This window comes from Polypterus senegalus, chromosome 12 (assembly GCF_016835505.1).
Source record: "Polypterus senegalus isolate Bchr_013 chromosome 12, ASM1683550v1, whole genome shotgun sequence".
Classification (NCBI taxonomy): domain Eukaryota; kingdom Metazoa; phylum Chordata; class Cladistia; order Polypteriformes; family Polypteridae; genus Polypterus; species Polypterus senegalus.
Window position 1 is genome coordinate 148363437 of NC_053165.1, and position 15628 is coordinate 148379064.

At 40.8% G+C, this 15628-nt stretch overlaps 1 protein-coding gene across 6 annotated transcripts in view; it reads right to left on the minus strand.

Annotated features, from left to right (window-relative positions):
- LOC120539924 (protein unc-13 homolog C-like) overlaps positions 1 to 15628 on the minus strand; it is a 471266-nt gene that overhangs the window by 254853 nt on the left and 200785 nt on the right. For all 6 annotated transcript variants that reach the window (XM_039770276.1, XM_039770280.1, XM_039770279.1 and 3 more), the window contains 3 exons: positions 11300 to 11450; positions 9021 to 9089; positions 581 to 670 (listed from right to left, as the gene is read on the minus strand). In XM_039770276.1, the coding sequence (XP_039626210.1) occupies positions 581 to 670; positions 9021 to 9089; positions 11300 to 11450 (310 nt within the window). The remainder of the gene's footprint in view (positions 1 to 580; positions 671 to 9020; positions 9090 to 11299; positions 11451 to 15628) is intronic.

Below are 15628 nucleotides of genomic sequence, written 5' to 3' on the forward strand. Positions count from 1 at the left end.
ATCAGGCCAAAGTGAAACTAGCTAATCAGGCCAAAGTGAAACTAACCAATCAGACCGAGGTGAAACTAGCTAATCAGACCAAAGTGAAACTAACCAATCAGACCATGGTGAAACTAACCAATCAGACCAAGGTGAAACTAACCAATCAGACCAAAGTGAAACTAACCAATCAGACTAAGGTGAAACTAACCAATAAGACTAAAGTGAAACTAACCAATCAGGCCAAAGTGAAACTAGCTAATCAGACCAAAGTAAACCTAACCAATCAGAACAAAGTGAAACTAACTAATCAGACTAAAGTGAAACTAACCAATCAGACCAAAGCCAAAGTGACCAATCAGATTGCTCGGAGAGACCGTACAAACACACAAACATTATTACTAAGCTTGGAAATAACCTTCAAGCTGCCTATCTATCATCTAAAAGACACAGATCATAGTGTTTTATTATATAGAAGATCAGAAACTGAAACCTCTTATAATGCAAGGTGACATCTGCATTGAACATTCACTAAGCCATTTTAGTATATCACTGAAACAGTTCCTTGAGAAGTACAACACAAAAAGGACAAACATCTTACCTTCATTCTAAAAAAGGTGATGCTAGTCAGGAGATCCACAGTTGATTTCAAATCCTGGAGTCTTTCTGGATTGCTGGCTGGGAAATTGTCCTGGTAAATAAAGATTGGAAATTAGCATTTTATTTTGACAACTTGCTTATCAAGTAAGGAAGATGGACATTTTGAGGTAAGGTGAGACCAGAGAGTGGAGACCTGTTGCATGTCGATTAGCACAAAGTGATACTCTGACAATAATGAGTTATGACCCTATATACCTATTCGGTGTTAAATACTCATAAGGATGGATGTGCTTTGCAGAGTACACCATAATCTGAAGTCACGTGCGCTTTAGTCAGACATCAATGATTTCCCATACACCATAGGTTCTACTCTGAAAATGGATTCCAGCAATTGTTTTTCTTACTATGGAGGAAGTTCTTATGTTTGGAATTGCCAGGTTGTTGCCTTTTTTTCTTTAGTTTGAAACAGCACACTTTCATCTTTATACCAAACCCCCCCCATGGGGCTTGCAAAGCAAACAGCCATAAATAAGGAGCCAAGTGTCTTCCTCCCGTGCCTCACATACTCTTCTATACACTATATCAAATCTTTAAATACAATCGCTTTCTCTAATGGTGCCCTGACGCCCTTCCAGTGGTTCAGCCGCGAAATAGCGGGTACCCGGTACCTGTCCCCAGGAGTTGGCAAGAGTGGCAAAGCAGGGGGCAGGGCCCCTAGTTATTTAAATTCTTATTTTTTTGTGTTACTTGGTATATGGTTTGTACAGCATTTTGGGTTCAAATCTTGTTGTTTTAAATGTGCTCTATAAATACACATGAAATGAAATGAATGTGGAGACCTCCATCTGCTTACTGTCATAAGAGCTTATGCACAAATACTAAATGTTATACGCCCTCAAAAGTGCATCATTTACAAAATGTTTCACATATTTTTCAATGGTTTCATTGTTCAAGCAAAAAGTTAAGCAAATTCATACTACAGAAAGAGTTCAGGAAGAAGTCACCACGCCAGCGGCAGGCAGAAGCACGATGGTCTTGGACAAAAGCGTTTCGGTCTTAACGGCAGGTGACTGCATTGGCCATGAAGTTAGGAAGAAATCTACAGCGGGTGCCTATTGATTTGCATTGTCAACTGTGCAGCTTAATTTATTCTCAAGGTAAGAAATGTGGGCACTGCATGATCGACCATGAGGGAATACAGTACACCATAAGTCTGCTTTCTAAACATGGCAGCGTGCAGATAATTCACCAGTAAACTAAGATTAATTCTCACTTGGGAATTCAATCATGGGAGCCTACGTTATGCCCTACAGTTAGTGGAGCAATCAATAGCAAGCTGCAACACTTGCGGAAGAAGGTGGAAACTCTCTTTTGCAGTTCAGCCTTGCTACTCAAAGAGATTTATGGACAAAATGGGAAAAAATAGCCTGAAAAGGCGTCGTCCGCACAAATGTGCCGGCAATGCATTTACTTTAAATGGCTCTTAACAAGGCTGTAAATAAAAATTGTTCGGCAAAACTTCTAAAAGCAGTGGCACCAAGATCAATCTGAAGACAAATCTGAATTCTTAAGAAGCAAGTTAGCCACGTAAGCAGGCGAATAACAAGCAAATAACAACATGGGATCAATCTGGCCAATTTTGGGTTGGACAAATAAACAAATCATAAAGAAATCGCAAGGTCGGGCATTGATATAAGAACACATTGTTTCTTTCACGTGAGGCGTTGTGTTGCTTGCCCATCAATGTCCTCAAACAGGTGTTATATACGCTGCACAAAGACAACAAAACATGGGTATAAAAGAATCGATCACTTGACATCTGTCGTTTATTCACCTCAGATGACGTTCATATATAAAAACGGAATGCTTATCATTTTATTTTACGGAAATATAATATCGATATGTATTATAAAGTGGAATAAGTATTTTTGGTACTTTTCTCTTATCATGACGCAGATCGATGTGGAGTAAGTTTTCCATCTTTAGTTTTTTGTTGAAATAAAAGCCTATTCCCGATTTGCGTTATGATGACAGAAAAGTACCGTATTTATTCATTTAAAAATGAAATCAAATGCTACTTATTCTTCTACAGCTTTGACGTGGTAATCTACCCGCCACTGATGGGTAACTCAGCTAGTGGTAGAATATTTAAGTAAGTCACACTTGTGGAAGAGTGGCAAGGTGCCACAAGACTTGAATACATTCTGCTGACTTGGGATTCATTAAAGTCAGGTCAGAGAACTGGAGAATGTGCACATTCTTCTCATGTCTGCATCAAATTTGGTCTCCTCGGTCATTTAAAAGATGTGAATTTTAACCCTAAACCTTGTGGAACATTAGAACAATCTGGACGAGAGGAGGCCATTCAGCCCAACAAAGCTCGCCAGTTCCGCCAACTCAATTCTTCCTTAAAAACATCAAGTCGAGTTTCGAAGGTCCATAAAGTCCACCACACTACTTGGTCACTTATTACACCTGTCTGTGGTTCTCTGGATGAAGGAAAATGTTCATTTGTTAAGGGTGAACTTGTTAACTTATTAAGGGTGAAATTTACCCTTAACAAGTTTTCACCTCCCGCACCATGTTCTTGTGGTCACTGTCTCGATCCACTGGACTAATTCCCTTCATGATTTTAAACTTCACTCATGTGACCTCTTAATCTTCTTTTGCTTAAACTGTAAAGGCTCAGCTCATTTAATCCTTCCTCATAACTCATCCCCTGTCACCCTGGAATCAGCCTCGTCGTTCTTCTATGTCCTTTCTGTAGCCTGGAGAACAAAACTGCACACAGGACTCCAGATGAGGCCTAACCGTGCTGGGGTTTAGATCTTACACTGCATAAACCACAGCATAAGTAACATCACGCATGTGTGTTGGTGAATCTCCTTTACAGTTTCTGTCAATGCTATGTGATAACCTGCATGGAGGAGAGGGGGCGAAATCACTATTATCGTCTTCTCCTTCTCTCCCTGCAGCGCCAAGCTACTGCCCAGTGAGTGGCATCAGACTTCAACCCTTCTGGTATCCCATCCATAAGAATCTCGGTTTCCTGGAAGGAGGTGTCATTTTTGCAAGGGTGAACTGCAGGATGGAGCTCCCGATTAAAGCAACCCCATTAAGAGAAAAGTCTACCTTTTTGATAATTCAGCCCAAAGTATAGGGCGACAATGCCAAGACGGGCAGTGGAAGATGAATTAGACTTAGGGCTGACAGAGTCATTTAGGATAAAGTGTTTTGATCTGCTTTCCATTTTAAAATATAGTATTCATCTTAGAAGTATAAAAGAGTTAATAAATGTCAGAAACCTGTGCAGGCATATCAGGAGACCAGATCAAGGTGAAGCAAACAACAAAGACAAAGATGTAATACGGGATGGTGCAGGGAAATGGGACATATTCAATTAATGTTCAATGCACGAATAAACACATTACAAAATAAATTTAATGATCGCATGTACTGTACAGGATATGCAAATAATGATAGCAATCAATATTCATTTTATGTTTGGAAGAAAACACCATGAAGGTGGTGTCTATTTCTCTGTACACATTATGACAGCCTGTTGCAGAAATTCTGCATTGCTCGACGGAACATGTCAAGAAGAGTCCCAGCGATTTCCTCTTCAATCCTCCTTTTTTAGTTCAATGACGGTGGCAGAGATGTGTACAGTACACTTGGCTTTTAAGATGTCCCCACAGAAAAAAAAAAAAATCACAAACAGTGAGATGTGGGGATCTCGGAGGCCAATGGATTGTCACCATTGCCTGCCAAACAATCATCGAATAGCTGCCATTGATTATCAGGCAGTATGTAAAGTGGCTCCACCTGGGGACTTCTTTTTTAAGGCTGAACAAGTTTCTTCGAAATTACACACCCAATCGCATGAGCAGACGGGACACGATCACAACGTCCTAACTGGTAATGACTCTGAAATTCTCTTTGCGCAGCAGTCACACTATCGCCATTCTTATAAAAGGCAAACAGCAAACACTCGTTGCGCACCACTCCACTGCTCCATTATAACTAACGGCAAGGGGTTCTAAACAAGGTCGCGTTGGTCCCAAACAACTGCCGACGCCCCAGGGTTGCCCACACCTAGTTCCAAAATTTTCTGTTTCCCTACGCCACCCTGTACACAAAGCGTACTAAGAAATCAGGCAGATGTTCTGTGAACAACCAGAATGGACAGTTGTTACATGCACAGAAATTTCAAGGGTGGTGGCTCAACCCAAAAGTTAGGAGAATAATAAGAATATAAATAAACTTTTATTTTATAGAAGTCATTTGGGTGTAAATCAACAAACCAACCAGAGTAACAAGTATGCATTGATCGACACTGTATATAAATTCAATAGTTTATAAAATAAACCTGCATCCTTTGTTGCTCGAACCATTCTGATCATGCTGTACAAGGATGCTCCCCCTTCAAGGATTAGTTGAAGAGTAATAAATGACGCAGATGGACAACCTCTTCTGCTGCCCGATTACTGACCCAAAGGTTTTATCAAACCTGTCCCAGTTTCTTTCTTTAATTAAGGTGTCGATTTCTACCACAGTGCATTTCTTTTGTTTAGGGCTCTTTCATATTAAACGGGACAACCCAGCTGGTGGTCTTTTGTCTGGCAGTCTGTCATTCCTGCACTCGGCCACAGCATATCAATTATCAGATTAGAACATTTAGGTCATTTTAAGATCTTTACACCAGGCACATAACATAAACATACCAATAATGACAATAGAACTATTATTACAAGTTCAGGAACCTAACACCTAACACACGACACTAATATTTTACCAAGAAAAATCACAACAGTTAGTCGGTGTCAGGGACTTGGCACCTTAGACTAACAGTGAAATCAGAATTGTTAGTCCACTCTGAGAAATCCTGTCATAAACATCTCCATAATGAAAGAAAAACACAACGAGTTTTGGAATGCATACCTCAAAAGCAGAGCACAGAACTATCGTAATGAAACTAGAAAGATGGTTTTACTTGAAAAACGTACACCTAAGAGGCTGTAAGAACACCTTAAGGAATAAATTAGAAATGCCGAGTTAATTAGGAACTTTCACCTGCAATGTAGCATGAACATCCGAATGATGAAATTAGAATGACTTGTCCAATTTACACCTAAAGCACAGCATGACTATGCTAATAATGAAATGAAAACAACTTTTTGGAATATTCATGTAAAATGCTGCCTGAGTAACTTTCTTTCTTTCAACTTTATTGTCATACGTAGTCCATACAATGAAAATCTTGTTCTCTGAGTCCTCCAGCAATAAACGAAAAACACTCAGTTGCAAAAGAAATGCAAAAAACAAATAGAAGTAAGAGTCAGTAAGTCAGTCATTATCTAATCCGCTATATCCTAGCACAGGGTCACCAGGGTCTGCTGGAGCCAATCCCACAGAGCACAAGGCAGGAAACAAACCCTGGGCAGGGCGCCAGCCCACCGCAGGGCACACACCCACACCAAGCACACACTAGGGACAATTTAGGATCGCCAATGCACCTAACCTACATGTCTTTGGACTGTGGGAGGAAACCCACGCAGACATGGGGAGAACATGCAAACTCCACTCAGGGAGGACCCGGGAAGCGAACCCAGGTCTCCTTACTGTGAGGCAACAACGCTGCCAATGCGCCACCATGCTGCCCCAGAAGTAGGAGTGCACATGCAAATAAAGAAGTATTTCAGTGTAAGCTCTGCAGGTAGGTGGTCTCAAGAGGGCCCTCCATCCTCCAGACACACCGCAGGCCTGCAGTGCTCACGGGATTGGAAGTTTTATTTACAAGCCTGATGGCACAGGAGTGAAAGTTGTCATTCAGCCTTGATGTTCTAAGCTGCTATGCTCTTATAGCGTCTCCCTGATGGTAGCAGCATGACCAGTTCATGGTCGTTGGGGGGGCTTGTGTCCTTAATATTGCTCTGGGCCCTCCTGACAACTCCGTCTTATAGTGAAGGGGACTACACTACACCTGGGCAGTATTCTGAGCAAAAAATGGTGACATTGAAGTTGAAGTAAATCACAGGATTGGGAAGGCTCTGCAGCAGTCTTTCAACGAATGCGTTCAATATGTCCAACAGCAAGAATTAACACCAACACCAAACTACGTCTGTACGACTCTATCATCCTCCCTACTGTAACACATGCCAGCGTAACATGGAAAGTCACCACGCAAATAGCTCAAAAACCGAACGTCTGCAAAGAATTCTCCATGTCAGATACACTGATCATGTAACATATGAAGAGTTTTTCCATAGAGGCTGATTCCAAAAGACTGCAAGGTCTTATTGCAGAGTGAAGATTTCGTTTGGCTGGCCACATCTTGCACTGACCAACAAACCGACAAACAAAGATAGCCATGAGTTGGACACCAACAGATGGTAAAAGAAAAAGACTTGGCGCAGTACATTCCACGACAATCTCCAGAACGTGAACATCAAATGGGAAAATGGCAAAGAAACTGCAAGGAATGGAGCAGAATGGTGACTGATTGGGTCCAGCGGCATGGGCGGACTCAAGTGTAAGTCGAAGTAAGCCTTGTGCAGAGAGGTCTGTTCCAGTGATATTTTGTGCCGATTTTACCACCTGCTGTCGAGCCTTGTGGTCCCGTGCTGTACTGGGATGGCGTAGGTGCGGATACTCTCAATTGTGCGTCTGTAGAAGTTGCATGTCAAGCCTCCTCAAAAAATACAAACGCTGCTGAGCTTTCCCTGCTGGCTCTGTGACATGGTAGGTCCCTGAGAGATGTTAATACCAAGAAATGTAACTCTTTGAGACCTAATTCGTTTTTGTTTTTTTTTCATTTTGGGTCAAGGCTGAATAATTTTTCCAAAAAAACTCAGGTTTTCTGTAAAAGCAGACAAAGCTCACATAAATCAACATAAAACATAAAAAGAGAGGGGGTAATAAAATGTAGAGACTGCAAGCATTGCTGATTTTGGCAAACCAATTAGTTTCTAAATGTTAAATTAATTATTTTTTGAAGAAATTTCAATAACTAGCTAATAAAAACTGATAAAATGATGTTCCCACTAGCGACTGGAAGCCAGATTGAATCGGGCTACAAATTCTACGTTTGTGAAATCCACACTTTCTCTGCAAAGAATAATTGTTTTTTTAAGTTCTTGAAATGATTTTGTTATCATGGCACTGATTTGTGCTTAAGATAGAACTTTTCGGCCAATGTAATGAAGAGCTTCCTGTTCAAACGGGGCTGCGAGACGTGAACTCAGCTCTTCGGCGCACCTCATTTGAATTTTTTCCGGCAAACAAATTTTCAAAACAAACCGTATTTTACGACTTTAATCAGAGTCGGAGTAATAATTATGTTGGCGTGATCATTTTAGATCTGAGATTGGCTAAAATTTAAACAATGACCGTTGTTAATACCCAGCCGTCATTACTCAGTTTGCCAATAGATGTCAGAAGGATGGATGCCAAAACCGAACTGCCCAAAGATAGATTTCGACATACCAAGCAAATGATGATACTTTCTTACTTATGGTTCCGGAGCTGTCGAAGGGTTTAAGTCACTTGACAATGTTAGTCCTGGAAAGTACGCCCCACCTAACCAGTGTTCCAAAAACCAACCGAACTTACTGTTATCTGCTCGAACCAACACCGACATACTATACTCGGCCGTCCAGCCGTCAGCATTTGAACATTCTTAGCCAATCATGCAATACTGTGTCCGCGTTTGCCACGTGATGTTCTAACTACAGAGGCAGAGTCCCATTGCATGGTTCTAACTTGTATTGAGTCGAGGTATTGATGTGAACACCATACATACGGATAGTATCAAATTATATATACGGATATTTCTGAGGACCATGTGAGTGTGAAATCATCCAAACTTCACCACTGTCCCTCCTTATAATGCTCCTGCTTACGCATTAATAGTTTATTGATAAAATTAGAACAATTCGTCAATTTTCATAATTTATAACCAATATGCAACATACGGATCAGGCACTGACATTCTACCATCTCAGACAAGCAATAAAAAAAAAAATAAGGAAAGTGTGCACAGATACATGGTTACTCTCCCGATTGTGACATCGGGCTGTGCTCTGGTGACAGTTTGAAAACATGTCAAATGAGAACGTGTACCAAATCGAGCAGAGAGAGTAAGTCGGTCTTCGAAGTGAAACTCGATGAGCCCGGACCCTGAGCTGGCTGAAGCTGCGTTCGTATAAGGAAAAGGGGTGTGGCGTGGCGTATATGTGATTAGTGACACGTACGCATGCACTTGGAAACAACCCAACACGGAACCATTCACACAACCAGCAAACGCAGCAGAGCAGGTAATTCTAAGCCGCAGCCGTCTACGGTAAAAGGCTTTTCTTAATGCTCTTTGTATAAAACACTCTGGGGTGATGAATAAGCTCTGTTAAAGTGGCACAATAGTTACACTTGTGTAAAATACATACCCGGTATTTCGATAAGTCGATCCTCAGCGAGTTGTGCAACTGATCCAAGAGTTTCACAAATTTCTCCCTCTGAGGAAAAAACAAATTTCCTTCATTAGGTAAAAAAACAACTTTCACATTGCAAAACATCACTTGACTGTGCAAAAACAGAAGAAGTTCAAACCGTTTCATGGTCAAAAACTGACAAAAATTCAGCAGGTGGTGACAGTCACAGCACAGAAAATGACGCAGTCACTTCAGTGGAAATTACATTTGCTTACTTTCAAGTGCCACCTGTCCTCCTTTTAATAAGGACTTTCGATACATCCTAACATTAACGACTACACTTGGTACATTAGACACCAAGAACCCCCCAAAGTGAAAGACATAAATGACGGTAGTCGTTTTAGTGAAGTAGTCGTAAACAAGTAGTGCTGTCTGTGGGGTACTAACAGGGTTGAGCCATGTTGGGCAAAAGAATTCCTTGAAAGCAATGAGTCAGTGAATATCCTTTGGGGTTCAGTTAAATCAGTCGTTAAGAAATGGAAAGAGTTTGGAACAGCGGCAAATCTGATGGTGCTGATTAGTTTTTGAGCCAAATCGTGCGAGAGAAAGAGGCACGCTAAGAGGAACCCTCAAATACCGTAATTCTGCAATGAATTAGGAATCGCTATCATAATGAGCTACTTTGTGATCAGAAAGATCAGCGCCAGAGTGGTAAATAATGATAGAAATGCAATGGAATAGTTCGGGTAATTTGGTCCTACAGAGTGTGGAGGAATTAACCACAAAGGATTATTCAAATAGAGTTGAGGAAAGACGCAGTATATTGTCCAACGGACAAAAGATGAAAAAAACGGTCAAAATAAATCAAAAGAATCGACACAGATAGTCGGGAAGATGGCAATTATATAGAAAAATGAAAAAATATGGTGGAAGGAAGTGACAAAACGGAAGCGACGTCATCAGGAATGGCCAGAGGTGACATCATCGTGTAGGAACCGGAAGTGACGTCATGGGTGTTTCGTTGTATGGGATGGTTTCCATTTTGAGAGACCGGAAGTAAGGTAGGTGTATTATGGTTTTTCTTCTTTATTTCTACAGACAAAGAAGGAGAGACATCAGTGCGCATAACCAATCCCTCTTCTCACGAAATATCACTCACCTTAGGACTTGTTGGCTGCTTCCTAAGCGCGCGTGTGTGACAGGAGCAAAGCCTACTGACGCTGACGTCCAAATTTTTCTTGTTGAAAATTGTTGGCTTTTCCGGGGGTAAACATAACTTTAAGGTGGCCACGTGTAATGGGCCGGTACGTTTTGGTTTGTGGGTATTTTTGCTTATTCTAAGTTTTACTTTAGCTACATTTAAAAAGGGAATAAAAAATGATAACATTTTGCATAATTAAGTGATAATGGCTTATACTCTAAAACATAAAAAAGTGAACTGTCATGGCGTCAAGCATTGGTGATGCTAATTGGCCTTTGATATGAGTGTGTGTGTTCACCCTATGATGGGCTGGTGTCTTGTCCAGAGATTAATAATAAGAAGAATTCTTTACATTTACAGTATATAGCGCTTTTCTCACTACTCAAAGTGCTTTATTTTATTTTATAATCGGAACGATCCGTGTTAGAGTGGTAAATAATAACTGAAACAGTTTGAGTAACTTGGTTCCTAGGGGGCAAAGCCTACTGATACTCACGTCTAGTTTGACTGTGAAGTCATTTGTTGTATAAGTTCGACTTGATTGTATGTAATGTATGGCCCTCCTCAGGGGCTCCATAGCAAAGTAATTTTCAAAAAAAAAATATTAAAAATAAACAAAAACAAAATGTAATCAAGGATTCAATGTTGTTTAACAATAAAATGAGAAAACTTCCAAGGGATGAACACTTTTTATAGGCACTGCATAGAAATACGCATTTTTAACCAATACATTTACACATTTCCAGCCTCCGTTGATTAGTAGTCAGCCCCTTTGAATCTGTTTGTTCAAAATTAAAAAATGTTCCAAAGGTCTGAGGATGGTTTTAGAGCATTTGAAAGCAGCTCTAATTCTAGGCTGATCGCTCCTATATGTCACACGTCACCGCCTGTCCTCTGTGGCCATTTGCACAGCCATGTGCACACCATCTCAAAAACAAATCAAAAGCACATCAGAAAGCAGGCTAGAGTCATCCAAAAATGTTAAATGAAGTAGCAATCTCAAAACTGCGTCTTTTACTGGGCCGTGACAGATCATATAACGAAACAAAAGACAAGTGAGTAAGCGAGCGAGCGAGTGAGAGTAACGACTCACGCCAAAGTTAGAGGCAGCGAAGCGATCAGAAGCAGAAACATTCGTTGTGGCCGTGGTGTGAGCATAAAAGGCATTGATGTTCGCCAGCAGGGTACTCATCACAGCGGGGACTCCTGGACACATATACTTAGATGAAAGGCAGGAGAAGTGCCTGAAAAAGAGAAAGAAGAAAAAAAAGAAATGAGTTAGAAAATAACAAGTTCTAGCAGGTCATCTCTCACACTGTGCGCCGGCTCTTAGGCCGTCTGCTCCTATTGACACATTTCTGGGTGCAAGAGCAGATTTCTCAAAGGTTACATCTACAGTGAAAACTAAACATCTGCACTTCATCGACATTGTCAGCAGCTCAGTGGCCATTTATACGGCTACTTAGTTTGACTAATGCAGGTCGAGATCAGGCTGCCTTACACTTACTGTATGCTATGCTAACAATCAAAAATGTCTAACTGTGTTTAAACAACACAGATTTATAAACCGAATTCACATTTGCCATTAAAGCTCATACTAAAAGTACATTTTAATTAGCTAAATAATTGGGGGGAAAAGTAAGCTTATGGAATGAAGAAAAAAAAATTTCATTTTGACAATTTCTTGTAAGATTCTCTTAGCGGAGTGGCACGGGACCACCCTCACAGCTCCAGAGTCTGGGCCAGTCCATTACCTGTGTGTGTCCCGTGCAATATGGTGAAGGAAAAGAGGAGCCCCAAAAAATAGCCACAGACCCCTTTCAATGACAAAAGTTCAAAATAAACAATAAAAGTACGTGTTGAGTGGCGTGACATAAAAGAGCTGGTTCAGGTGCCTTCTGAGCCAATTCAGCCATCTAGAATTAGTGGTTCTTTCGACAGAGTCAAGGTCAGGGAGTCCCATCATGAGTCACGTCTGTTCTAAAACTGCTGACCAGAAGAGGCGGGGATTCTCAGGAGGAAGAGGGAGGAGCTCAGCTGCCTTCATTGGGTATCTTTTAAGTACCACAGAGGGGAAAAATGAGAATAGCAACAGCGCCCCCTCTTATCCCGGGGTGGCATTGCTAGAGTCCGGAAGGTGATCCTCAGATGCGTGACACCTACAATGGACTAGGTGCTGCATTTCAGATATTTTAAAATGGTCTGGACGTTATTTTAAGATGTAACAGAGATAACTTAAAATGAATTCATATTTATTCATGCTTCAGGTATCTAAAGTAAATTTTTTGTCCACTTTAGATAAGTAAAAATACAAGGGACCTTCAAAAAGTTAAAAAAACTTTTATATTTTTGTTGGAAACGGTGAAGGCAGTAGTAATTGGTTGTGTCTGAGGGTGTCATGTGACTAGTTACGTCTGGCAAGTCGGCTGCCCTTGCATTTTAGTAAAAGAGTTGTCACCCCATGGTGAAAATGGCTGCAAAACTTAGAAATTGCACCAAAGAGGAACAACATTCTGTCATACGCTTTTTATGGGTAGAAGGTGTGCCGGGAGCACAACTTCAACTCTGCATGTGTGCTCAGTTTGGGGATAAAGTTCTCTCTCGTAGAGTCATCTGTGAGTGGATTGAAATGTTAGAAAGTGGCTGTACTAGTGTGACGGATGCAGAGCACTCTGGACGTCCAGCTACAGCCACGACCACGAGGAATGAAAGCAGAGGTGCATCTGTGGTTACGTGCTCAACCAAAAACATTTTTTGCTGATTGCATTAAAAAGTTGGTATGATGCTGGGAAAATTGCTTTGCAAAAGATGGTGACTGTGTAGAAAAGTGATGTCATTTGGTTTTGAAATTCTTAATAGAGTTAACTTTTTGAAAGTCCCTCGTATGTTTCAAGATATCTCAAAATGGTCTGGATGTTATTTTAAGATATTTTCAAATATATTTCAGATACATTCACCTTGATTCACGTTTCATGTGTCTAAAATGCAAATTTACCATAACCTTTCTGTCAGCTTGCACCAGTCTGGTCCTTCTCCTCAAACCTCTTTTATTAACAAGACATTTCAGTCCACAGAACTATCTCTCTCAGCATTACGAGCAAACTTTAGAGACTACTGTGTGTGAAAATTCCACACAAGCAGTTGGGAGGCCTGGTGGTGGTAAAAGTATAGTTGGTGGACGAAAGAAAAGTCGGAGAAAAAAGAAGAAGGGATGAGTAACAGTGGATAAATAAAGATACGTCAAGGTCGAGAAATGGGTCTGCTACCCTACCTGGTAGACAGGGAGTTGTTATACACATTCTGAAAATGGACGACTGAGACAAAATGTTTTAAGGAGAAAGCAGAAATCAACCTGGAATGAAGTTAAAAATCAGAAATCCAAAGGGCAGAAACATTGTTAGAATCAAAACTATCAAGACTCAATTCCAAAAATACATTTGTAGAGCAATTTATCCAAAAAGCATGGACTCCAGGAGCTACTGTGGTGCCAGCTTTCATAACATTTGTGTGATGATGCTATCCAGCGTGATGTATACAATGACTCTTGCTCAAAACAAACATGAAATGGCAGCACCCATGAAAAAAAAACACGTTCCAAAATGGCATTGCGGAAGCAATAAAAAAGATCAAGAACAAAATCTAAACTACTGAAAGGAAAACTGTTGTCACACACATGCACATAGGAAGCAGTCGATGGGCTTGACTAACTAAGTGGTTACGCCGGATCAACAGTTGACAACGTGCACTAATAACTCTTTTCCTTCCTCTGCAGATTTCCAGAAGGGAAATCCACCTAAAACCACTTCCGGTTCCTCTACAGAAGCCACTTCCGGTTCCAAACTCCAGAGAACTCCCATAGGCTGCCAGTCCTGACCTCACTTCTAGTTGCAGCTCAGGAGACCCGCCTCTTCCTCCCTACCCACTATAAATTCACCACCTTTGTCATATTGAATCAGTTGTATTAAGACTCAGTCCTTTAAGATTCCTTGCTTGGTTTTTTCCTCGCGTCTAAAATTCCTCCAAAGTTCAAGTACACTGAGTGGATCCCTAAACCTTCTACCTGTCTCTCTTGTTTTCTTTTACACTGTACAGAAATTAATCTTAGGAGTCTAAGGGTTTACTCACACTAGGCACGTTTGTTCCGTACCATACTCATGTGCAGTTGTATGCCCTCCCTACTCCCCCTGCACTTAACGTTCTGGGCCCGTAGCATTCTTTTTTCATGACCATTTGACTTATGAAAAGCCAAAATAACATCTAAATATGGAGTGACAGCATGGATGTCAAAATAATTTCACTTATTTTGTGGTTGTTTCGGAGTCTTAGGGGACAGGATAACACTCTACCCTCTTACAGATTTATCGAGTGTGCAGCGCAGCGTTTTGCTGTTAATCATGTGAGATTCTTACGGAGACAAATGATGTTAAGGGAGGAATTGGCTTCTTTTCTTTGCCAACTGCAATACACGTTCGTGTGTAAGGTGGGTATAAAAACCTGTTTATAACCCAAATGGTATCAAATGAAATGACTTGTCGCATCATTGACATCATGTCTGTTTTCCATTCTCGTGCACATTTGGTGATCACACTGTTCCCAAATGCTAATGAACTGTGCTCAGGCCCACCTCTTCCCAGCAGGCCAGGGCACGGTACGGTTGGCCTGCCATGGAGCGATCACACCAGTCAAATGAACTAGACTTTGGGGGGGTTCATTGCGGACAAACGTGCTCCAGGAATGGAATGAATTGCCAGTGTTGCAGTTAGACTAAGAATCATGACAGAGGGTTGTAAGCTTCTTCACGGTGTCCATATTATTTCAGTATCTTCATCCTCTAAATTGTGTATCTTTCTGCTGATTATGTTTATGTAGTGGAAATCTTCACATTTAGATATATTTACATTTATTTATTTATTTATATACTTGTTACTATCTAGATATTAGCATGTCAAACTCGGAGCCCCTGAATGAGGCAGGCGCTACTCTATAGGCGACAAGGCTTCAATTGCTTCATGGACAAGCAGCGAGCAGTGACACTTGGTAAATGAGACGCTGTCTGATTATGTGGTGGCAGAGGATTTTGTGACACCCTGGGCCTTGACCCTGAAATTAAATTGAGCGGATTCAGTAAATGGATAGATGAGATTCTGAGAATTATTATGAACTTGGCGACAAACTTTCTTAGGAAATAAAACCAGGCTTTTACACAAATCAGTATTATTTGTTCCTTTTTCTAGAGTGTGAAGCTTAATTTGCAATAAATTTTAATTGATTAAACATAACGACAGATTAAATGTGTTTATTTCAAATCAAGGTGGTATTTGATATTCAAATAAAAACCTCCTCCCATTCATCCACAAAGGAATCTATCAAAGCCCACTATGGCAGCATTGTTAGCATTACAAATTTCAGCAAAGTCAACATC